The sequence below is a fragment of the Anabrus simplex genome, chromosome 13, assembly GCF_040414725.1.
Source record: "Anabrus simplex isolate iqAnaSimp1 chromosome 13, ASM4041472v1, whole genome shotgun sequence".
NCBI classification, from domain to species: Eukaryota; Metazoa; Arthropoda; class Insecta; order Orthoptera; family Tettigoniidae; genus Anabrus; species Anabrus simplex.
The window spans coordinates 81,425,689-81,451,541 of record NC_090277.1 but is presented as its reverse complement, the minus strand read 5'-3'; the positions used below and the strand labels follow the sequence as shown (position 1 = coordinate 81,451,541).

Genomic DNA, 25,853 nt, shown 5'->3' with positions numbered 1-25,853 from the left:
ATTGTTCTATTATTCATGAAACTTTGTGATACTTGATTTTACGGGGCGAGGAGTAGTATAAGGGAGAGCTACCTCCGTTCTGGTAATGCTGCCAACTGAATGGAAATTAAATCTGAATTGAATCGATAGTATGATCGATTGATAGGAATTTTCTAAACCATTATTATCTTAAGCCAACAACTGTCACATTATATAACATTTCTTGATGCAAATCTTGTTCCTAGCATGAATTCTATATTTTGGCTTTGCTGTGTAACAGTACTACATAAAGTGTGTGCCAGATCTCATGGCAATTCAGTTTGTTTCAAAGGTTGCCAATACGAATCTCAAAGATAAATGAGGTCTACAGATTCAGCACTAGGGGGCCATAGTATCACTGAAAGTTTTGTGGATTATACATTGTATATCCATATTGTACATGTGGTCAAGTCTTTTGGGGAATTGCAGAACAGCATTTTGGATGACATTATGAAATGAATGAATTTGGAGATTAAGTGGAAAAGTAATTTGGAAAAGTGAAGATGGCCAGGCTTCCTTTGATGGACAGAATGTTGGCACATATTTTATGAAGGTAGTTGATAATTTGCTTGCTATCCTGTTTACTAGTGTTTTCAGTGCTTTTAATTGGTAGATGTTCATGGAACTTCAATTTTCACTCAGTCTTGGGAGGCAATAATCTAGCCCTCTAGTTTCTGAAAGCTAATTGAAGAAATGTTAAATTGGTTATGTAATGTGAAAGATTTGCTCTTTTTCTTCTTCATTTTAAAAATATTTATCATTCTTTTAAAATTTTACTTTCAGATATGAATTTTTCTGCTGGAGAAGGTGGCCTATGCTTTCTGTAATTGAGGTAAGCAGTCTGTGATAACCATCTTGGGTAATTACTTTGAACTAACTTGTAATGAAATTGTTTGTCCCAGTTGGCAATATGTACTAGTTTAATTATTGGAATGAAGCTTTATTCTATATAACTTATTTCAACCAATGGCAGAGGTTCATGCGAGTGCTATGTATGGAAAGTGTTGTAGCATGATTTTTTTAGGTTATAAAAGTAAATTCATTTCTAACAACGGTGGTTTAGAGCAGTTATGACTTTCTAAATACAGCCTTTAGCAGAAGCTCTATGAACCAGAAATCGTTCCATATTGGAATATTTTCATGGTCCCATGAATTGTGGTATTATTAAGGTTACCTGTAATTGGCAGAACCTGGCTGATGCCAGAACGGAAGGGAATTTTGCTAACGTGAAGGAAAGATACGTAAATTTTCTTCCTAACCCTGTTCAGTACGTTAGTGTTCTGTATGGATCTAAATGGTCAAGATAGCAAATGCAATTAACTGACTGGTTGTAAGGTGGAAACTATCTGTAAACCATGACAGATATTCTGTGTGGTTTGGGCATCCTTTTCTATAGGGATGCAGAAAGATTGAAATTCTATAGGGAACCTAGCGGCGTCCTTACCCCTGTCAGCCATAAAGGACATAAGTCTTTTTCAATGCAGAAATGATGCAGAATTGTTTTAACATTATTTGCCGTGCCGGCATGTTAGTTGGTGCCGCTTCCGTAGTTGGTGGGATGATAAAAATATATACAGATGTGCAACGATACCTTTAGTAGGAGAGATCCTTCCTTTATGCATGCCAGAAACCTACCATCCTGCCCCAGAAGTATTCTTACTTACATAGAAGCATGAAAACAAGACTGTAAATCAGCTGAAAGCAACCACGTGCTGTGTTCCTATTAGATGGGCAAGCTACGTATTGTCTGATAGAGCTCTCATCGTCTGCAAGTACAGGGCTGCCATATGTGCTAAAAGTATGAGAACCACCAATTTTGAAGTTCAGTAAAAATATGAAAACTGCAGCTTTACAAGTGTAGTTTTGCTGGATGTGTGATCTATCCACGATGTCATAACCTTGTGTATTGACAAAGTAAAATTCAGGTTTTTTTAAAAGTAAATCACAGCATCATAGTTATTTGCTGTGGGGTCTAGTAGGGATCAAGAATTAAGTTTCTGGAAGCACCGGGCGAGTTGGCCATGTGGTTAGGAGCTATGAGCTTGCATCCGGGAGATAGTGGGTTTGAATCCCACTGTCATCAGCCCTGAAGGTGGTTTCCTATTTTCACACAGGGGCTGTAACTTAAGACCATGGCCGCTTCCTTCCAACTCCTATCCTTTTCCTATCCCATTGTCGCCATAAGACTTACCTGTGTCGGTGCAGCGTAAAGCCACTAGCTAAAAAGTTTCTGGAAGCAGCTATCTACTCGTGTGATAAATGGATGTGTAGGATTAAAGTCTGCAATTGGGTACCTTTTTAAAGGCATGTCTTCCTTTGCTCTAAGTAATATCCGTTGTTGCATAATAGCTGAAGGAGAGTTCGGAAACGGTGTGATTGGGCCATTCTCAATTCTACAAGACTTGGAGGGAGGAGTAAGTGTAATAGTTAAAATAGACGAGGCAAAGTTTGGGAAGAGAACGTAATCACAGCTGTCGTATGGAAGGTGAGTGGGCTTTTGGTCGGGTTGAATGTGAGAGCAAGAAATTTTGTTCAAAATACTGTTACGTCTTGTTCGTGGTTATAACACTAAAAATAGTTCAATTGTGCAGTTGATTACCTGCGATATTGTTAATACCCTGAGGGGAATGAATTGAATTTTTTCATATTGAAGTTTTTCCCTGCCCGGCTACTCATTCCTGTCACCCAGATGACATTTGAGACCAGTGGCGTCCTTACACTGTGGTTAGACACGGAATCAAGCCCAACAGTTAGAAAATAACTATAAATTGCTATCTTGAGTATTAATATTGTAGAAAGTATAAGGTTGTACCCTTTGTGACTATGCTTACATGGTGTAAAGTATACATATAGATGTTGGAGAGGGCGAAAAAAAACTGTCCTGTGTATACAGACGGGAAAGTTAAAAGGAGGCAAAAACGAGAAATGTGCAAATCTGTTCAGGAATCCAGGAATTTTAGTAAAACAAATTTCTTAGTTCCCACCTGTGAACCACTTTTAAATTTGCTTTAAAAATGTGAAATATGAAGTTAATACTGCATGCTTATTAATAATAAAAAAAGATTTTTGTACTGGAAAAAATTACTGTTCATCACAGCATTAGTTTCATCTTGGCCACGAGCTTGAGATCATGATCGTTAGCTTTTTGCAGATTGAACAAGTTTTTTTGTAGATGGGTTTTTACCCTCTTGATATAAGATGGCCAGCTGTGTGGACAGTAATATGAACATTGTATAGAGCAAGAGGATGAATTTGTTCAGAAAAGACTTAACAGGATAATTGCTCTGTTCTACAATGTGTGTGTGGTGGGAAGGGGGTATGCTTTACTCGCAGTAACCTTTTGTATGTGCTTGTCACAGTCCCAGCTCCATATTAGAGATACTTATCTAATATGGCGTTTATGACTGTAAGAGTAAATGCTGTACTTCTTTAATAATATCCACTACTATAGTGTGTATTATACGCTGTGCAGCTACATGTTTTACCATTTCATTTTGTAGAGATGACTTTGATTCTTAACTAGTTGGTGTAATAATTTCTTCTTTTCTTTCTAGTTGAGTCTGAGGTCCTCAGTCATTCCTGACAATGTATAGGTAAGCATATTTCCTAATCTATATCCAGCTGAAGTAGAACCATAAGTCATCTTTGTTTTGAAAAGTTTGAAAATGAATGTCTATTTCTTTCCTGAGGAAATGCTGTGTTTTAGGACGTTGCACTGGTGTAGGTTGGATTGCCGTGCTCTTTGAATTCCAAAAATAACTTATTTTGATTTTAAAGTCTCAATAAGGTTTGATTTTTCCATGTTAGGAACAGGTGCTGTATGTATTGGCAACGTACAAAATATTAATAGGCATGTTACTGAGCATTGGACGTTTTTTGTCCTTTTCATGCTTTTTATTATATTTCAATGCATTTTTTTAGGTGCTTTAATGTAGGACTAACTCGTGTTGCATGAAATGTAGCATTGATTTTTTACTTGGAAAATATTACTTCACGTAACTGCAGCAGGTAATTTGACTACATTCTTTCATTAGTTTAATTCAGTAAGAATCTATGTACATCAAATAACATGTCCTGACTGCTCCATCACTGAGCAAAAACTACTAGACATAAAGAAATCAAGTTTTGGGGATACATTTGTTAGTGTAGGTGCTCACTAAGGGAGGAAATTTGGATATGTCGAAAAGGGGGTAAAAAGGGAGATAAATTGTTTAAATTATTATATATATAACTCAAACTTCAGTTTACAGCTGTAAAAAAAAAATGGTATTTGAAATTCCCTTTTAATATAAACCGGTATTTTTTTGTTTTCAGAAAATCCTCTTAAGCAAAGGGGGGTGGTGATAAAAGGTGAAAGATGGGTTCGAATACCTTTATGAGGATACTTATATCTCAAACTGGAGATATAACATGTGAAATTCATTAATTCATCATAATTAAAAAATAAGAAATGTGAAATTTTTTCAAAAAGTTCACTTATAGGGGGGGGGGGGGGGCGAAAAAAGGGGATGAATTATTTTTATGGGGATACTACCCCAAACTGCAGATGTTACAGATGTTGAAATTTGTATTTGGAATCTACTTATTTACACACAAAAGTGCACAATGTGCAGGGGTATAAACTTAATCACTACAAAGGTATGTCGGAGAATACGGTCTCTTTCGGCACTCCAGTGCGTGGTAACGACCACAGAACTACTATAAAACGTGTATTTTTTAGACTTTTCAGAGAGGGCCCTGTCTCACATGGACAGTTCGGCAACATGATGCAGAGTTAGCCCTGCCAGTAGCCTGATCATCTTAGCCCCAAGAGACAATACCAAAAATGTGTTTTTCAAAGAGGTAATGGGGTGAATGAAAATGTTTTTTGGTGCGTTTTTATACCTTGGGAATTTTCAGAAAATGTCTTTAGTGCAGTAGCGAGGAACAAGTTACTTTTATCAAATTAAGAAATCCACGCAAGCAAAGCTGCTGGTAACAGATATAAAATCCAGGATGTTTTGAATATTATCAATCGACAGGGAGCACTTCACATTGAATTCTGTTCACTCGGATGCACATGGTTTATTAACTTGCCACTGGAAAGGGGTATGCTATTTTTTGTTATTGAGAAGGTTGACATACTAAGATTTTCTTTGGTTCAAAGATTTTGATCACAATATTTGATGGATCTGATGCAGAAGTTCCTGCATGGCCATTTTGTTAGTACAGGGTCTCATATCAACTCAGGCCGAATGCACAGTGTACTCTGCGCTACTGGAAGCTGCTTCAGCCAAACTTAACATCGTGCGTGGTCACCCTGCTTTAAGTGTATACAATCTTACATCAAATCTTGACTTACAAAAGATGCTGGAATTGTCGTCCTTCCTGGGTTATACAGGCATTGTATCTGGTAACCACATTCTGGCTGATGCGAGAGTTCTGCCACTTTTAATGTTTCTGATATTCGTAATGTGTGAGGATTTGTTTGATAATTTTTCTTTCAGTTTTCCCCATAAGTAAAAATTCAGTTAGATCTGGAGAACAAGGGGGAAATAGACCAGCAGTGATCGCTGTCTGCATACACTTCCGCTGAGATTGTAACAAGGCAATCTTTGCTGTACGAGCAGGGGCTAACTCTTTTTGAAACTACCCATGCATTTTTTCGGCAGAGCCCTAGTGTACCTACTCAGCTCGCTGTACACGGAGGCTCGGCGGCGGGTGATGCTCTTTTTTTTTTTAGTTCACAGGATTGCCGATAAGTGTCTTTACGATCTGCAAACTTACTAACTGTTCAGGAAATGTCCAACGAAATGTGACGATAGGTTACAACCACTATATTAACTGTTTTCTTACCATGCTGGCAGTATGCGCTGTGGCGATAGTTAAGAGCCTCTCAAAAGGAGTGTGGCCACTGTTCTCATGACAAAACTCGGCCTGGATTTGCAAAGATAGGTTACAGCTACTAAATTTAAATTACATTTCACATCTCTCTTCTACAAGGATTTTAAGGTAAGATTAATATATATTTCTTTGTGAAGTAGTGTGTTATAAGCTGGAGTGAGTACACTAGGATTGTACAGAGTTTTGTTCCATTTACTGGTTGAAGAATTCTGTCAAAATGTCAATCTTGGTACCTTTGCATTTGTCTTTAACAACAAAAACCTGACCATTAAGATGAAACCAGAACTTCCACATACGAAAATACGGTGTTACAATAACTCTCACCATGTTAACTGAAATTCAGACTGGTGATTTGATACTTGCCAGGTCGAACATGTGCAGACTGCTTGCAAGGTCCAAGAATTGCATGTGCCTCCCGTACTGCAGCTGCTGTAGTGCAGAGTAGACACCAAGCATTTGGTCTGGGTTTATGATAGGTTCTGTGTGTATCTAAAGTTGACAGAATTTGAACTGATGTTCAGAAAAAAAGTCAAGGACACTCGAGTTCTTGTTTTTGCAGGTATTAATGTACTTCAGGATGCCTTCAATTGAATTGATATTTGTACAGTCTATTGCCCCAGATCAGTGTTACCAATCTGGCATGGTTTCTCTGGACTGTTAAAGCATATGTTGGATCATTGTGATAGTGAACATCAAGGTTCTCTCATCCTCCTGTGGTCCAACTACAAGAATATGTAACGATTTCAGAGAGAATACATTGTAATACTTCTCTTCGCTTAAGCCTAATTTTCTCCATTTCAGCGCCCCAAGCAATGATAGTGAGGAAGGATTTGTTGAAAGACCAGCATAGCCAGAAAGTTCAGGCACTGGGGAAGTCTTCACAGCACTTTGAAGTAAGTTACTGAAAAATTCTAATTCTATCCAAGAATGATATTTTAGCTGTTCTTTTTTTAAGTTTGCCCTTTGTTCCCCAGTGTTTTTTCGGAGTAATGTTATTAGTTTCCTTTTTTTCCTGCTCCAGCTGGCTTGGTTCGTTAATGGTGTCTTCCTCTATGCAACCACCATTGGGTATTGTATTCTGTCTACCAATATGAATGCATTTGATTGGCGGGTTAAGATATATCTGGCAGCTGTTAGGTAGCTCTTCTGCAGAACTTCAATGTAAAGTTGGAAGGTACTATATCTGCTTCATGACTATGATTATAATCTATCGGTTTCATGTCTGTATTGATACTTGGTATTGATTAGGTGGACGGTACCCATTCTTTGTGATTATGACTATGATTACTTTAAGTGCCAGGCTGAGTGGCTCATGTCTTCAGGCACTGGCCTTCTGGATCCAACTTGGCATGTTGAATCTTAGCTCAGTCCGGTGGTATTTGAAGGTGCCCAAATACGTCGGCCTTTACCGACATGTGAAAATATTGCGTGACTAAATTCCGGCACCTCTGCGAACCCTGAAAGTAGTTGGTGGGACATAAAAACTAGTATTACTTGAATTTTAGCTTCCTGGTGGAATCCTTTAATTTAGATCCTAAATATTATTTATAATTAGAAATTGTTACTCTCAAACTTCATCTTGAAAAATATTTGAAGCCCATTGTAGATATACAAAACATTACACCTATGCTAACTTCCTACATGGAAAACCCCAACTTCAGTTGGTCTCCTTGTTTCAAGAATAAGCATTCTCAACATTATAATTGGTGTAGCTGAATGTGATAGCATCTTGATAATACACTGCAGCACTTGAATAGCTGCATACCTTAGCTTGTAACCTTACATTATGCTACTCGACAACCCTCAACATATCTACATACGTACTCTAGAAGTAGGTAGTTCCTGATGTGCTGGATTACTCCTGTCCTGTTGTGAAGTCAGCCTCATGGAGAAGAAATGTATGCTGAAAAGTGCCAGTATAAAATAGAGGTAACTAGAGGAGTGGAGAAAGGTGGGACAGACAAGGCACTACCGTGGAATTTTGCATTCTAGCTAATAATGCTGTAACTATCATGAAAATGGTGTCAGATAATGTGCAATACTTGCTATTCCCTTTGGACAGATAGTGGTACAGCTGATTTTCCTTTTCTTTTGGAGCCAAAGTAGTAAGCATTTTTTTCTATTGCTAGGCTTTTCTGGAGTTCAGCATTTTCAGTCTGCAAGCAGTTCGAGATATGTTCCAGTCCAGGTTCCTTTTAACTGTGGAAGTGTCCAACCAGCTTTGAGTCCTTGTATTCTCCCATCAAGCTTGGCCTCCCACATGCATTCAAATTATTCCCTCTTCCATCCCCTATAACGTGCCCATACCATCAGTTCATTTCTCTCTTTCAGGAAACTTTTTCACGTAATTTGTTCTGTCTATAGTCTTGCCTGCCATTTGTGTCAATTTGAGATACAGTACTTAATTATTGTATGTCCTATTCTGTAGGAATTACTTGGTATAAAAATAAAGAATTCTTGAACTTTGTTTGCGTTAGAATTGATACATATTCTGTAGTGTAATTACCTGTTGATGTTGTAAGCTTCTCAAAATTGAATACACAAAAACCTTGTTTATCAGGCCCTCATTAAACCAGATCAAAATTAATAATTTATTTTTACTTGTACAGTACAGTATTTCTTTTACGGGGTCGACTTCTCGAAGTCTTCTCCGCCGAGGATAGTTAAGGACAGGAATTGGAAGAACAGTCTATCAAAGGTACCGTCCCGGCATTCGCCTGGAACTGAGAACGGGAACCCGTGGAAAACCATTCCCAGCACGACCGAGGTGGGATTTGAATCCATGCTCTTCTACTGTTTCACTGATGGTAAATTCGAAAATGAAACCGGCGCTCCATCAGATGAAACAATGACTCGTGGAGAGGCAACAATGCAGCTGGACAAACTGATGGCCTATTTAGAATCCTCGACTGAAACTTCACTGGCAGAACTGTTAGTAAAACATCTTCGTGATCATGCTGCGCGCATACGATATACAAATGTAAAACTCAACAATTCACACTACTTTAGTGCATAAGTCGTAAATGTAAGAAAAGTGTTCTTATATATTCTTTTGTACAATTGAAAAAAGGCATTAACTTATTGTACAACTTATGTTAATAGATAATGTAATAGATTATGTAACGTACTGTATTTGTTTTAGTTTTTTCTGGATTTTTGGTAATCCGGATAGTTTCCAGTCCCACTTGATCCGGATAAACAAGGTTCTTGTGTATCTCTTTCTGTATGGTTATGTAATTGGGATCCACAGTCCCTGACCGTCCAATTCCCTTTTAAGTTGGTGCGGGTTATATATAACACTGTGGAGAGTAACATTGCTGGATCTGCTATGTTACGCTTACTTCATTTGTGAGTGTAATACGAAGACCAGCTACAATTTTCTTTCACCATTCTTGTCTATTTTATTTTGAGGATGAACCAGAATTGAGTGGGGTGGATATCCAGATTAATTTTTTAATGGAAGAAGTGCCTGAGGCTTAAGAGATTGAGCTGTGGTGGTTCTGTGGAAATTGTTGACTGTTTTAGAGGAGGCTTAATTCCACAGCATTGGACTGCATTTTTAGTTCAGATCGTGGTGAAGAGGCTGTATGTGTTTTACTTATGTAGATGGTTAAAGAAAAATCAAAGATTAAGTTCCTGCATGGCCATTTTGTTAGTATTTATCCAAAGTTAAGAGAATTTGTACCAGTGTTCAAAATTAAAAAATATTTTGACCTTCTTCAATAATTACATTGATCCCATAAAATGTTTCAAGTATTGAAATTCTGCTGAATCAACAGTTCAGGTTATCTCGTCTCTTTATCTAGCCTACATCCCTTCACAAAAGTTGTGCAGCAACTGAACACTGTCGAATTTTTAGAACTGGAGGTTTGCTGAAAATTCGTGTGATTAAGTTTCTTGCTGTCACTCGGTGGCTACCGCATGTATGTACGAACCTGACTTGGGCAAACCAATGTACAGACTTTTTGACACGGAGATCAGTTACCTACTTTACTTCTCTTAAATCAAAATTCATAGTGTGCAATAAGGATTGCATAGTATAGAGCTTGTGTTTGAGAGATGGTGGGTTCGAATCTGTCAGCAGCCATAGAGATGTTTTTCCATGGTTTCCAATTTTCACACGGCAAATGCTGGGGTTGTACGTTAAGGCCACGGCTGCTTCCTTCCAACTCCTAGCACTTTCCTGTCCCATCGTCGCCATAAGACCTATCTGTTGGTGTGACGTAAAGCCAATTGTAATGAAAAATGCTACTCATTTGCTCTGAAGGCAAATGCTGGAGCTGTACCTCAATTAAAGTTATGGTGATTTCCTTCCCTAGCCTGTCTCAATCCTTACGTTGGCGAAAACCTTTGTGTTAGTGTGATGATAAACCAATAGCAACTATTAAAATGCCACCACCACTGTAGGAAGTACTTCTATGAAAGGGATGCTGCCATATTTATGAACACTATTAACTTTCATGAAGTTCCATCCTTCCTGCTGCTTTGCTCGTAACATGCTCCTATACTCCTCAATCCTTACTATTATTCTACTGAAAAGAGTGTATGAAACATGGATGTTCATGTACAGGGCTAGTTAATTCTTTGTTCTGTGGGAAATTGTTTTTGTGTTCAATGTATGGATGTTGTAACCTAGTCACTCTTCTCTCTACAGCCCTAGTCCCTTTGGGCCTGTCAGATTAAGTGTTGGAAGTGTTATTTTACTCTTGAATATTGAATTTTCACGACCGTGTTGTAATCGAAACAGTCTTTCAACGTATTAGGTCGTGTTACGTACATTTAGTACGTGTGGAAGAGATGTTACGTTCAGAACAAAAATGGCCAATCGACGCGAAATCGGGTGGTTGCGAGTTCGGATCCCACTGGTGTCTGGTTCGCCATTTTTTTTCTGTACTTAACATCTCTTCAATACGTATTAAATGTACGTAACACGACCTAATAGGTTGAAAGTCGGTTTCGATTATTTTACTCTTGTTTTTATGTATGAAACTTTAGTTGATCATTTCTGTTTTGCTAACATATTTTTTGATGTTTCAGTGTGGTGCTGGTGAGATGGCTCTCGTGAATTCCAAATGTTCTTCCTAACTTCTGGGTGAGTTTTGTACTTGCATGACAGTTTATTTAAAACTTGGTTTTATTCAAGTTTTGTTTGCTTAAGAAATGTTTACATGCAAGATTCTTGTAAAATTTTAAACACTGCAGGTACAATCTTTCAATCAAATGACATCTTGGATAAAAATATAAGACAGTCAGGTGTTAATGACTTTCTTGTTAAGGTGGTTGCTGTAAATGCAAATTTTGGTCCCTAAAATTTTTATGACAGTACTGTGTAAACTGCTTGTAATTGGGCACTTCTGGGGAGAAGTTAATAATGCGTTAAGTTCTACAGTAATTTCTGGTGCTCCCGTTTGGGTAGTTATTGACATCAGATGTTTTTTTATACTGCTTTTTAAACCACTTAGTTGAAGCACAACCTTGTATGGGTTATCCGTAGTAATCCTTTTCTTGAGATCGGAGATGGATTGTCTTTTTTTCTGTCCTGGAGTCCCCAAATAAGCTTTTGATTTCCTCTGTTTTAAACCACTCTGTCGGTCTTTCTCATCGGAGCCTACTTTCATTCAGCATAGAGGATAATTCGTGACGTTTTTGTAGTTCACTTCCCCTTACCATAAATTCAAAGTGCCAGAGAGTAACAGTGAATGCTTCTTTTATTGTCAATTTTACAACATCCACATCACTGTCAGTCATGGGATCATTCACACTTGAGTCACAAAGAAAATTGCCTCCACGAGCCTGAAATTAATTTTATAAAATTGTATAAAACTTGACTCAACACATTTGCATCTGAAAGAGCAGCTATGTGTACAAACTTGACTGCAGAATGACACATTCATGGAATACGCATTTATTTCCTCGATCATAGGCTTCCAATGCCATTAGTAGTAAATTATGTAACCGGTGAGTTAGCTGGAGGGTGCATGGGAGCTTTTGGTCACTAAGGCAGCGATTGAGACTTTAACCACAGGATGGATTCGGGCACTTCGAGAAACGAAAGGTTGATAGCACGATGTTCAATCAACAGGAGTTAAGATTCCCTGTAAACATTAGGGAATCATTAAAACATTGGGAGAATGAAGCTATGGACAGGTCTCTATATTGAGTGATTTCTGCATATCCCTGGTGTGGACCTTATGTATGTGATGAGTCATGTTTCTGGCAATAGTCAGGTTTCAATCCATTTGCATATGTAGCCCGGGCATTTGAATGCCCCCCCTGTACCTGCGGTAGTCGAAAGGAATTAGCTGCTGTTATAGTGTATTAAATACATTCTTTTGATTTTAAAGATTTTGTGTATTTTATTGTACATCTCTTTACAAGAGAATTATTTAAATGCACAATAGATTGAATCTTGCCTCCACTGAAAGTGTAATTTGCATTACTTTCAGGCATCGCCTGTATGTTTACAAATGTTGAATAAACATTGGAGACAATTGTTTAGCTCCCACAATGCCGCACTAATAGATGGAATAAGTAAAATTGTCCAGGTATGCCAGCAGGCCTAATATTTCAGTATGCGCTACGTCAAGAGGATATTGATGCCTTTATTCCATGTGATCTTAATATCCTTGTCTTTGACTTTCGGTTTATACCTGTGTGGTTGCCCAACATCTTTTATTTAGAATTCTTAGTCTTAGTCCAGTTTACATGTGGACATTTTCTGTCATTGAAGTGTTACGTGAACATGTGAAACACTGCGTTCACTGTCATTGCTCCTTGGTCTAAAGTTCTTGTTCATGGGACTGAGGGGAAAGACACAATACTACCTTATTAGCTTCCATTTGTTGCAGAAACATCAGCAAACTTGGATCATTCTGGGGAGCTCTTCAGTTGCTGAATAAATAGTCAATTATAAAAAAATTATAGCGATGGAAGTGGTGCACACACTTAACACGTATCTGCAAATCCGTATAGCCTCTTCCATGTAGAGCCCAGTTTCAACTACTGGCGATTGTGGCAATTACTGATTTAAGATGAACTAGGCCATTTTGATCCTCCCATTTTTGTGATTAACCTAATTGCTTTGGAGACTAGTTGGTGCACAGGATAATCAAGTTTTTAGCCAATTATGATGACTTCGATACTGCCCCAGACTGATTGCATGTGATTAGTAGTATTTTCTGAAATTTGGCTGAGAAGTTATGTAAACTTTAATCCTTCCAAAGCAGCCTGTTTTCCTAATTTGTTAAATCACATCAAAGAAAAGTACAATAAGTTCCACCTTTTCAATACATTATATTATGTGACAGTTTTACGTTACAGTTAAACCTTCACATTTTTATACACTCGGGACCGGTTTCGACAGTGTACCTGTCATCATCAGCCAAGAACAATTAATCGAGGACAATAAACCTTATACTTCAGGTATGATATAACAGTGAATATAAAATTATACATTATCTATCTACAAAAAGGTGTGAACATGTCCAGGTAAAAAATCACGATTTAAGAAAAATCATAGTCCTGTAGGGTGTACACTTATAAAATTCCTAATTAAAATAACGTGTTAAAAACCTGCTGTTATATTATAGCTATAGCAGAGGTGTTTATAGGTGTAAATTTATGGAGTTTTGGCACTCAAGACATATAGCTATGTTTGACAAGTTAAAGTGTTCAAACATTTAGTTAAATGGTGTTCCACTTAGAATATGTGATACAGTTCAGCTGAGGTTATAGTAATATGTTTGTAGGCGTAGTTTTGGTATTTTTAACACTCGGGACATATAGCCATGTGTGACAAGTTAAAAGTTGATAAAACATTTAGTTAATGGTGTTCCACTTAAAATATATGGTAAAGTTCAGCTGAAGCTACAACTTGGACTTGAGGAGCAGATAATTATGTAAAATATCAATATAAGTAGAAATGAACAATTTGAATGGGTCACTGCTTGTTGATATAGATGATCAGCGAGTCCTATTAAACAATTATACATGTCGACATGTAGTTGTATATCATCTTGCTGAGAAGTAACAAAGGTCCTGGCTAAAATGGTTCTTGTAGATCTTATGTTGTAGGTTGTGATTACATAAATTGACTAGATGGAGAGGGATCCTGATCCAAGTCGGAACCTCAGGTGCCAAGTTGCCACTACGTTCCGTCTACCATCAACTTGGCACCTGAGGTTCCGACTTGGATCAGGATCCCTCTCCATCTAGTCAATTTATGTAATCACAACCTACAACATAAGATCTACAAGAACCATTTTAGCCAGGACCTTTGTTACTTCTCAGCAAGATGATATACAACTACATGTCGACATGTATAATTGTTTAATAGGACTCGCTGATCATCTATATCAACAAGCAGTGACCCATTCAAATTGTTCATTTCTACTTATATTGATATTTTACATAATTATCTGCTCCTCAAGTCCAAGTTGTAGCTTCAGCTGAACTTTACCATATATTTTAAGTGGAACACCATTAACTAAATGTTTTATCAACTTTTAACTTGTCACACATGGCTATATGTCCCGAGTGTTAAAAATACCAAAACTACGCCTACAAACATATTACTATAACCTCAGCTGAACTGTATCACATATTCTAAGTGGAACACCATTTAACTAAATGTTTGAACACTTTAACTTGTCAAACATAGCTATATGTCTTGAGTGCCAAAACTCCATAAATTTACACCTATAAACACCTCTGCTATAGCTATAATATAACAGCAGGTTTTTAACACGTTATTTTAATTAGGAATTTTATAAGTGTACACCCTACAGGACTATGATTTTTCTTAAATCGTGATTTTTTACCTGGACATGTTCACACCTTTTTGTAGATAGATAATGTATAATTTTATATTCACTGTTATATCATACCTGAAGTATTATAAGGTTTATTGTCCTCGATTAATTGTTCTTGGCTGATGATGACAGGTACACTGTCGAAACCGGTCCCGAGTGTATAAAAATGTGAAGGTTTAACTGTAACGTAAAACTGTCACATAATATAATGTATTGAAAAGGTGGAACTTATTGTACTTTTCTTTGATGTGAATTCTGCTTCAATACGGAACCTAAATATGAAGTTCTTAACTTTAAATAATTTGTTAAAACCTACAAACAAAAAAATTTTATTTTTAGGGGCTTTGCTGTCTGTGAACTTGCCGAAGAATGTCTGATGTTCGTGGCAGATACTGAAGGGTCCATCACGGTAATCAGATGGTATGTATATTAACTCTTCAAATGAAGTTGTTTATTGCTTAGTCCTTTCCAAAATACAAGATAAAACTAGTCAAACACACTCAATCGATCCTACCAGTAAGTTGTGGAAAACTCCATGATATTCATTGAAGGGTTTGGTGTGATATAATCCAAATTATTAGACAATTGTACAGGTGTAGGCCTAATATGTTGAGAACTTTGCTGGCAGAGGTCCATCGTCTTCCCACATTTAATGCTCATCTTCAAATCCTCATATTTCTATTTCAAACTCAGTACCACTACGGCTGTAGCCATAACTTTCGATATAACCTAAATCAACAGATTCGTCCTGCAAATACAGTATTTCCTCATCAGTAACACAACCCACTGCTCACAAAGCAGTAATTTCAGTTTACATAGTGCGACATTGCCGCGATACATATTTTGAAAGGCATTTAATCTACTATCCAAGGATCACTAAACATTGATACACAGCAATCTATTCTAAATATTCTGTGCTAAGAGTGACTGTAGAAAGATTCACCAAGAGATGGCAAAGGCTTAGGCTCCTAAAATACAGGTACGACCTAGTACGATATATTTCTATCGTTAATGCGCAATTTTTGCCAGACTCCTGACCTATTTATAACATCTTAGAACATAAGTATGTAGTCTGATGTGCCATAGATGTACTGGTTGTGTATATGGAAGCATTTGGGAACCTGTGGATGATTTACTTAGTTTGTGTCTTAAGTGCTATGAACTTCATTTTTAACGAGGTTTAAACATTTTTGCATTTGATTTGCCTCTGCCTATTGTGATGAATAAGTTACTGCCCCAGACTGATGCAATGGGATGAGTAGTATTTTCTGAATTAGGCCTGGCTCTGATGTGCATTAAATGATTTTCTAGCCTTGAACTAGTGAATGATGGTTCTTTTTGTTTCCTTTTTTCCCCCCAGTTTCATTGCTGGAATTGAAAGTAGTGTGTGCTGGTCCTTCGCTTGAGGGGAACCTTCTGCAAACCAGTGGCGACTGCTTCGTATGTGCCAGAGTCCTGTAACACCTTGGTATTTCTATCGTAGAGAACCATTTCTAACTCTTCGTCGTTAGTACTGTTTTATAAAAGCAACAGATATCCCTCGAAGTGATGACCATTTGGCTCGCTGGGAATTGGCTACATCTCCCAGTGCTGTCATTCTGGAGAGAAGCTGACACATGCATGGGAGGACTTACTGCATATAAACATGCTGTTTGAAAATGTGTGGTTATAAACCAGATGTACTCTCAGGGAGTGTCAAACTTGATTTTTATTAAAGAAGCAAGAGTTTTAGTGCGGTTAAGCACACATTCCTTGTTAATTGTGAATTCCAGAACATGGCAAACTTGGTTGATGATCTGCTTGAGAGACCTTTTTCTCTCAGATCTCTAGAAGAAAAAATGGAAGTTAAAAGGTTAGGTAGACCTACTCCGGACTTAAATATAACACAGAAAGCAACTGGTGGAGAAAAAAGAAGTGAATACACCAGAAAATTTAATAGGAAAGTGTATAAAAATATTTGGGTGTGTGGATGTGAAATTAGAAATGCCCTGTTCTGTTTTCCTTGCTTACTTTTTGGAAATAGTGATGCATGGTGTAAAGGTGGAGTGAAAAATCTTGGCCATCTTAACGCCTTAGTTAAGAAACATGATGAAAACGAAAAACACATGCATAATGTATTGGATTTGAGTTTCCTGGGCTGTGTTAACCTCTCTCCATTATTAAGTCATACATGTCATGATGAGAAGGTGAAACACAACAAGCAAGTGGAAAAAAATAGGTATCAGCTGTCTAAAATCATTGACAGTATTAAATTCAATGTTGCTTTCGAACTCTCTTTGAGGGGCCATGATTTCATACACACTTCTGAAAATCCAGGTGCTATCAAAGGATTAATAGACTTGATGTCTAGTATAGATAATGCTGTTAAAGTTCACATGGAAGATGATCAGATTTTTAGAGACACATCAAAGTCTTTAAAAGATGAACTTCTGGACTGTATGCTTGAAGTTTGCCACGATGTAATTACAGAAGAAATGAACAGATCTGAGTATGTAGCTGTAATGATTGATGAAACAACTGATTCTGAAAAGAGACAGCTGGCATTAGTATTTCGTTATGAAAAAAATGGCATGCCGTGTGAACGATTTTGGGGATTATTCGATCCTGTGGGACAAAAAGCAGATGCAATTACGACCATTTTAGATTTAATACAGAGTACGTTTAAGGCTGCACCACACAAGATCATTGCTCTGACATACGATGGTGCATCTGTAATTAGTGGCATACAGGCAAAAGTCAGAGTTCTGTATCCCAATGTTCATTACATTCACTGTTATGGCCACCGGCTGAACTTAAGTGTGGAACGGGCTGCTTCACAAATCCAGTCTGCAAGAGTATTTTTCCTTGATTTATTGGGATTTAAGACTTTCTTCTCTGGGCCAGCGGAACGAATTTCCACCTTTCAGTCGGTGGTGGTACGCAGGTTCCCCCATGCAACAGCAACTGCGTGGAATTTCCAATCTCGAACCATGAATGTTGTGAATGAATTTAAACCTAGCCTGCTAGAATGTTTATCAACTTTGGAGAAAACTTCATGCAGCAGTACTTGTAATGATTCAGTCGAGCTCCGCCGCAGTCTTGAAGATAGGGAGTTTCTATTTTGGCTGGGTTTTTTTTACAAAGTAATGCCACATGTGGATAGATTGCAACGTCTTTTGCAGAAAAGATCTGTTGATGCTGTGAAAGTGAACCTTGCTGTTTTAAGTTTCATTCAAACCATTAATATTATAAGAAGTTCAATAGGCAAAACTGATCCTCTTGTTACAGCTGCTGCAACACCTGATTGCTGCAAACGTCGGAAGCTAGCCTGCGAGCATACAAATGCCAAAGAAGTGTGTGACAGAATTGTGAGAGATATTAAAGATCGTTTCCTCAAGCTCGACCACCTAGAAGCATCAAAACTGATGGATTTTTCTAAATTTGATGAGTATTCGTGTCTTTTCCCTTTGCGAGAACTTAACATTACTGCCCAGGCATACACCATGCTAGAGCAACGTAGATTGAAGACGGAGCTTTCAGTTTTATATCAAAGATCGGACTTCAGAAACATTGAAGGAGCTGTTCCACTACTTCAGTTTATCCTGACCAGCAGTATACAAGACACGTTCCCTGAAATTACCAAATTGTTGAGAATTTTAGTCACAACACCTATGATGACTGCTGAACCGGAAAGATGTTTCACTTCTGTCGACAGAATCAAGACCTTTCTTCGAAATACCATTCCTCATCAAGGACTTAGTGCTCTTGCTATGCTCGCAGTCGAGAAGAATTTGGTTGCCAACATCGAGGGGTTCAACTCTAAAGTCATCGACAAGTTCTGCAGCAGAAAGCAACGCGTGGACTTGGTTTTTCGCCATTGAGTGAGTACTGTGCATTACTTACTGTATATACTTTTAGTTTTTATGTATTTCATATTTTAAGCTGTTGTTCCAGCTCATTGTGGATATAGGTGGGAGAACAAACCTAAACTTCAGTTACTTTTAAGGGCTATGGCGTTACTGGCCAATACTAGCTTCACCCAGCTCTACAATATTAGCGTATCAGGTCTTGGAGATACCTACCTTGTCATTTGTTTCCAGTTGTGCTTGTTCTTTCATGTGCTGCATATTTTGATAGCTTCAGTAATTTGTTATGTAGGACAAATGATCTGTGGTTTTGAACTATACGACAATTACACGGCTACATTCACTATCCCCATGGTGTCCCACTTCAGTGAAATTCTATTTGTGTATACCTCATAGAAGTTTTTTTCTCTTTGCATGTCATAAATTCGAAGTCCTGGATCCCATCGGATTAAGCCTGTGTAAAAATGACTTACCGAGTCACAAATTTTCGTGATTACGGTACTTTTCTTCCTTGGCCAGATTTTTTTTCATGCCTTCTGGATAGAATTTGTTTTCCAACACACCTTTGTTTTCTCTACTTAAATCTGCACTCCATCTATTGGGTGGCAGCAAAAGGAGTCTCCATGTTAGGGGCTTCCTGAAAAATCCTGGCAGTGGGTGTATAATGCCTTTTGGGTGTGGAGAGCCTATCGTAATAGCCTGTAATAAGCGAGTCGACGATTGCATTTCCTGTTCTCATGCTGGGAGAACTTAAAAATAGAAAGCTGTGGAGGTCTTTAATTCACAACCTAAGATTAGAAATGGGATAGAAAGGAGTCTAAATACTGTCTGCATGAAGTTTCAATCTCCCCTACAGCATAGCTTTTAATGATACTGGCTGATTAGATTCTTTACCATAATTGCCTTTATGGGTGCAGATTTTGGTATGGGAATGTTGTACTCCTTAAACTTAATGTCCTTAAAATTGCTGTTCATGGAAGGAAACATCAGCTGCCACAAATGGAAGCTTGTGTTGACCATGATTGCACATTTTTGGTCACGTGTGTAAAAGATGGGCTTCATGTCAAAAAACTATTTATTCCAAATAAAACTTTTCATTTTTTTCTGAAAACTTGGGTGAAAGGACACACAGTCTGAAAATGCTATTTGCTGTAATTGTTAAACAACCTGTTTGCCTGAACAGTTCAGCAATGTGTGTGTGTTGGGGGGGGGGGTCCTTCCAAGATAAGATTCTAACAGATATTTCTAATTTTGCAAAAGTGTAACATTTTAAAGCACTTTCCTGTACCACAAATTTCTATTTTAATTTTAGTTCCTTTAATTGTAATGTTTTAATTTCACATCAATATTATGAAAGGTATCATCAATCTATGTATCACAATAAACCCCAATTACCTGTTAATTACAAATGTGCAAGTGCCAAAAGGTGCAAAATGTACAAATCACTGTTGGAAGCTAGGATGATAAATTCTGGATACTCGTATTTTCTGAAGCAGTTTGTTAGTGATTTCAAACTTGCCCTATCTGAGCTTCTTGTTGCTTTCTTCAAATTTTTGCAGGATACCTTTTCGTCTGGTAATATTTTTTTCGTCTTCCAGGTTATGATTATCTGCGGTTGGAGCTTAGGGTCTCGTGGTTCAGTAAAAGGTAAATATTTTTGTATCTTAATATGTGAGAACTAACTTGCTTCTCCTTTGTAAATTTTGGGAGTATTGGATACTGAAAATTGATGGTTCCCGGCTTGGTTAATGTAAGAAGTTTAATAAGGAACTGCCTCTTTTTGGCAGTAATTGAAAGAGGCACATGTAATCCAAATTTGTATGTACAACTGTGCATGCATCGTTCAGTGCATTGGTTGCATGGACAGACAACAGTACGCATGAGACTGGGAGAGACATGCATTAATGTATCTTCTCTACAGTTATGCAGGTTTCATGGTATGAACTACTTTGCTATTTGTAGGTCTACAGTGTCAAGTGTTGCATGAATGGTAATGGTGGAAGATGATTGAAGCCTTGGTTGGTGGTCATTTGGTTCTGATTAAAGATAGAAATCATATGCAATGCCCAACAGTATTTAGTGGTTAAATGTAGTGTCGTCAGTACACCAAAAGCAGAGAGCACACAAAATTCACTCTGAAGCAAATGCAGCCACTTTTTTTTTCTTTTGGTACTTCATTTTTCTGTGATGGGGATTGAGGTCACATCTTTGGATATATTCACCACCATCCTCGCCAAGCTGCAAGTGCAATATGCAGATGTCAAAATAGCCTCTTCAGGTGGAGTTGCATCTGCAAGTTGAATGTCCATCCACTGACAGGCTTCTCTGCTTCCATTGAGGCATGCCCCAAGCTGAGCAGTTGCAATAGTGCATATTCAGCTTATTGATGCTTCTAAGTCTTCTGATAATGATTGAATCATTTCCAGTATTGTGCATTTTGAACAAAAGCATGAAAGTAATTTTATGGTTGTGGAACTTAGATTTCTTTCCTCACAGCATAAACCATTTTCCTCCTGATATTAAGTGAAGCCTTTTTAATCTTTTATAGGTCAGTGGCTAAGTATTTATCCACCTGAATTTTCCCTGAGTGATCAAATTTTTTAATATTAGAAGAACATCATTTGTAGCCGAGGTAACTACGGGGTCTGGTTTGACGCAAGATGAATCTTTGCAAGTTTTTTACATCCTGACGTCGTCCTTTTCAGAGGAGGTAATGATGAAATGAATAACATGACATGATGGCAGGAAGGGAGAGAGTAAATCCTGGTGCTACACTTCTTAAACAGCACCAGGGGGTCTGCTCAGAGATTTATGTCCCTATCAAATGGATCAGTCTCCATGAACAGTCCTAATGCCCTCATACTATATGAACATTGCAAAGAGGTTTGGAATTTAATCCAGGCTTAATACCTCTTTTTACTATCTCTTAAATAAAACATACAAAATGCTAAGTCTGACTAAAATGTCTTTTTTTTTGAAGTTAGGGTAATCATGAGATTCTTCTGTATCTAGGATTACAAAAAACAATCCTAAAATGTGGTAAATGGGAGGACGAGTTTATTAGTGGTTCATTGGAATACCTTGTGATGTCTCATTGACAATCTTGATTTTTTGCTAATGAGGGTTGGCATGTTTTTGCACTGTAAAGGTGAGTAAAATCTTTTTCGTAATTGTTAGATGTTGACATAACTGCAGACTAACATGTACTCTTCTATAGGGGATTTTATAAAACGTATAATTGCTTTATTTTGGTGTTTGGTCCCTTCTGCTGGGAGTATATTTATCTATGAAATATTGTCTTATTTCTGAGCAACTTTGCATGACATTTATACTTATATGCTTATATACCTACATACCTGTATACGCGAGGGGAAGTGAGCAGTTCTGCACATAGCTTCTTTGTGTGCTCTTCTTAAATATAATTGAAGTGCCTAAGTATTAACTTATTCCTTGTGATGAATCATAATTAGACAAGCATATATCTGATGCTACATGAAGATAATTTGTTCTGAAGACATTTCCCAATTTTAGGAAGGGAAAGAGACCTAGTGTCCTGGTTTGATATAAGCTTTTTCCTTTCAGGTTGCTGGTCTGAGGGCTTCAGATTGTGGAAGAGACTTCCTGGTAAGTGATATTCAGTTGTTACTAATAAGGTCTGTGTGTAGTAAGCTCCCTTTGTGTATTTATGAGAAGTGTGTTTGCTTCCTGGTCTCAAGATCATGTTTCACACCTTGTCCAGATTTTGGTAGGGCTCTCCTTGTCTTAGTGTCAGCATGTTAAGTGTCTGGCAGTTCTTTTGGTGTTACCTGAGTGAAAACCTGCCATAGATTTGCTCTTCTTGAGATACCTTTGTGGAGTAAAACTGAATGTTGAAATTAATGTTGAAGCCATGTGGTGTTACTGCGGAACCTCTTCATAGATTTTGGCAGGATTGTGAAAAAACTACAGATGTGGTAAAACTGGTTGTAGGGAAACCCCAGTTAACAAAGTAATTGCAAGATCACACACAGATTCATATAATGAATGTGATACGTAATATAACAGCAAGACTTATAGTTGCCCATCTTGTAACAGTCTTTACAGTACTTCCTTTTTACATCTTGTGAGAATCTTCCTAATAGACGTTTGTTTTCATGCGGAATTTTTAGTATTCAAAATGGCTGCTGGCTGCCGTCGGAATCAGGAGCGTAAATGTAAGCTCGGTGCTTCGGGAGAGTTTGGCGGTGGTTTGCCCTCGTCTCGCTAGCTGTTCCTTCACGCATATTTTTAAGTTGACACTGTGATATTGCCACTCAACTCTCGCTGCATACATATAGAAGTTAGCTGTTCATGCCCAGATTTCCCCAAACAGCACACACAGGTCCTTCATCAGTCATTGTATTCAACACTATTATTGTAGCTGTACTTCCCGAAATAGTTATCACGTCAGATCTGATACCAGGCAGAAGTTATGAATTGTGTGCTCTTGGCACTACCTTTTACTCATGACTGCTTGAAATGTTTTCTAATGGTTGCACAACACTAGTGATATTTGTGGATTGGGGGATCTTAGTTACGAAGGAATGTACGGTCTTTTGGATGGACAGCACAGTAGTCTCTCCTAGAGTTCCAACGGAAGCATCCAGCCCGCAAAGAAATCTACGATAATACCTGGTCGCCCAAGCTTTGATTTACAAAATTATTGATCTGCTGACTTCTAAGTGTTTTTGAAACGCCTATATTTCTGAAACTTCTTATAACAATAGGCCCACACTTACTGAATTGGTCACTGTTTTAGCACGGCAGCAGTCATGCGATATTTCACTCCTTTGCCATGATACGACTCCCCTCTGACTTGGTATACGGCCAGCAGACAAGTGTTAAGTCGCCTTTCATGTAAGTTACAAATATGGGGTTCATTATTCCTTGAGCAGCACCGGCAGCTTTTCGAACCACAGTTCAGTACATGATGTATCTATAGCAGTGTTCTCATCTGCTGGCTTCTTACACTAGCCTGTAATGCTCCATGCAGGAGATCAATCTGTTGGAAATTCTTGATAATTCTTTCCATGACCTTCGGGATTTTCTCTCCTGCGATGCTGCTGTCCACAGGCATGGCTGATGCTCGGACGTGTTGATACTGGGCAGAGTACAACCTCCAATTCAGTGTATTTAGATTGTTTCCCAGTCTTTAGTTTCAATATTCTAGGTTTTTCTATTTCATCACATATTTTCCTTTTGTTTCTTGTGGAATTTAATGTTGATGGGTAAGAAAGTAAGAGTAAAGGCCCCCCTCACACCTAGTGGAAGTGAGACGTGGCGTGAAGGCAGAAAAATATTCTTTCGCTGCGTAATAGAAGTGATGGCTCACACTTGCACCTACTGGAGAGGAAACGCGCCCCGCCGAAGAAGGGGAAGTTGCTTGGCGAGAATATTTCTTCCGCTTCTCCCGCTGGAATTTTATTTCAGTAGCATTCGTGTAGTATTTGGGTGTTTTTAAATTGCGTTTAGTCCATACCGTACATAGCGTTTGCTTCCTCTGGGCTGTGTTGAAAATGGGCTGCGGATAAGTTATTCGTTTATTTGTAAAGTACACTTTTCTATGATAAATGCCATCAGTTGTATAGCAATACCATTTAATTAGCAGTTGAAATTTCACATTGCTCATTCAAAAATACACTTTGAATTTATCATGAGGGCGTAACAACGGTTGAAACAAACTAGACAATTCACCATTTAAATTTCTACGTCAATTAAAGCCGTCCTTTGTTCTTCCCTTTCAGCAGCTTCAACCAAGTGTGTTCGGCTCCAGGGCTAAATGGGTAGCGTGCTGACCTTTGGTCACAGGGGTCCTGGGTTTGATTCCCGGCAGGGTTGGGAATTTTAACCATCATTGGTTATTTCGCTGGCACAGAGGCTGGGCGTATGTGTTCTGTTCATCATTTCATCTTCACGATGCGCAAGTCGCCTACGGCTGTCAAAACACCTGCTCTTGATGAGCTGCAGTCGTCTGACACACCCCGGCACAAAAAGCCGTACGCCATTTCATTACCAAGAGAGCTAAGAGCAGACACGTGAACCAACGCTTCACACACAACTGCGAGACATGTTTTGACAATCAGCTGTCCAAATGACGAGGGCCGCTTCCTATAGGTATGAGCGCACTCAGAAGAAATTCTTCTCGGAAGTTTCTCTCTGAGTCTCCCTGCCGGTAAGTGTGAGCGGGCCTGAAGGCCGAGGAAGAAGTATCTGGATTGTGTGGTAGACAGGCTGAATTTGAAAAAAATGTTGATCTGAAACGCTTACCAGAGAAGAGGCAAATGTTGTTGCAGCGTCAAGGCCTTGCCTTTAGGATGTGAATGAATGGTGCTAAAACCAGTCGTTTCTAGCGATGTATGCCTTTTTAGAAGGATCTCTCTTAACTTACCCAATAATTGACTTGTTTTAAAGGTCACATTTTTAATTACGGGGAAATTCAAAAATACACTTGAATTAGTACACGGCATGTGTATACCCGAAGTGAAATGTACTGTCAAAAGGTAGGCTACAACTCTGGCTTTGCTTGCCTTGGATGCTGCAGCTTTGAAGCTTGAGCAAAAATAATGGAGCGGCTTGTGCGGTCTACACCAGTTAGTCATACAGCATAGCGTTTCTCGGACGTTCTCACTGTGCCTCGATATTACATCAGATAGTGTTGAGTGAGACTGAACAGGCAAGTGTGTTTATTGACGTGATGTTCAATGTGAGTTTTTAGAGTTCTTTGTGACTGGAATTTATGAAGGATAGATGTGGAAGAAATTGTACAATGAAGAAAGAAAATTTAACCCAGGTTGTATTGGCTATGTTCTTAGAACAAAATTAGGAATGGTAGTTCTGGGAATGATTGAGGTTCCACTGTAGGTGAAGATTCTGTCTATGATGAATACCAAACTACCCCAGTCAATCAGATCCACTGTGATTGAGGATTAATTCTGAGTTGGAATCTTCACAAATTGCAATGTTACTTAGTTAATGAAATCATTTTGATTCACACCTTACAGCGTCAGGGTTAATTTCAAACTTTTGAGGCATGTTTCTGAACAGCTTGCAGATTCATATTGATTAGACTTCATTCCTTACGTGATTCTGGTTCTTGGACTAAGAATTGTAACTTCTGTGCTCTTAATATTATAATGCACTTGGTACTCTCACTGTGTTTAGAGATAATGCAAATGACTTGCATGTTCAATAATTGACCCAAAATTTTTCTTTCATCATTTTTAAAAGAAAAAGGCACCATACTATAAGACAACCGTACGTTCGTGATGAAATGTTTTAT

At 38.2% G+C, this 25,853-nt stretch overlaps 1 protein-coding gene and 2 non-coding genes across 7 annotated transcripts in view; all 3 read left to right on the top strand.

Annotated features, from left to right (window-relative positions):
* The window catches only part of LOC136885035 (zinc finger MYM-type protein 1), a 48,833-nt gene that overhangs the window by 7,176 nt on the left and 15,804 nt on the right, over positions 1 to 25,853 (top strand). For 4 of the 5 annotated variants that reach the window (XM_068230105.1, XM_068230107.1, XM_068230106.1 and 1 more), the window contains 8 exons: positions 802 to 850; positions 3,573 to 3,611; positions 6,703 to 6,794; positions 10,939 to 10,993; positions 15,051 to 15,131; positions 16,072 to 18,571; positions 20,155 to 20,203; positions 22,139 to 22,180. In XM_068230105.1, the coding sequence (XP_068086206.1) occupies positions 16,487 to 18,571 (2,085 nt within the window). In that variant the 5' untranslated portion in view covers positions 802 to 850; positions 3,573 to 3,611; positions 6,703 to 6,794; ... (1 more) ...; positions 15,051 to 15,131; positions 16,072 to 16,486 and the 3' untranslated portion in view covers positions 20,155 to 20,203; positions 22,139 to 22,180. The remainder of the gene's footprint in view (positions 1 to 801; positions 851 to 3,572; positions 3,612 to 6,702; positions 6,795 to 10,938; positions 10,994 to 15,050; positions 15,132 to 16,071; positions 18,572 to 20,154; positions 20,204 to 22,138; positions 22,181 to 25,853) is intronic. The other variant, XR_011018917.1, reaches the window with a different exon arrangement.
* Positions 13,022 to 13,089, top strand: LOC136885179 (small nucleolar RNA SNORD31). Its single transcript, XR_010861494.2, has one exon. It is a non-coding gene; the product is annotated as a small nucleolar RNA SNORD31 (small nucleolar RNA).
* LOC136885180 (small nucleolar RNA SNORD31) lies at positions 15,922 to 15,989 on the top strand. The gene has a single exon (XR_010861495.1). It is a non-coding gene; the product is annotated as a small nucleolar RNA SNORD31 (small nucleolar RNA).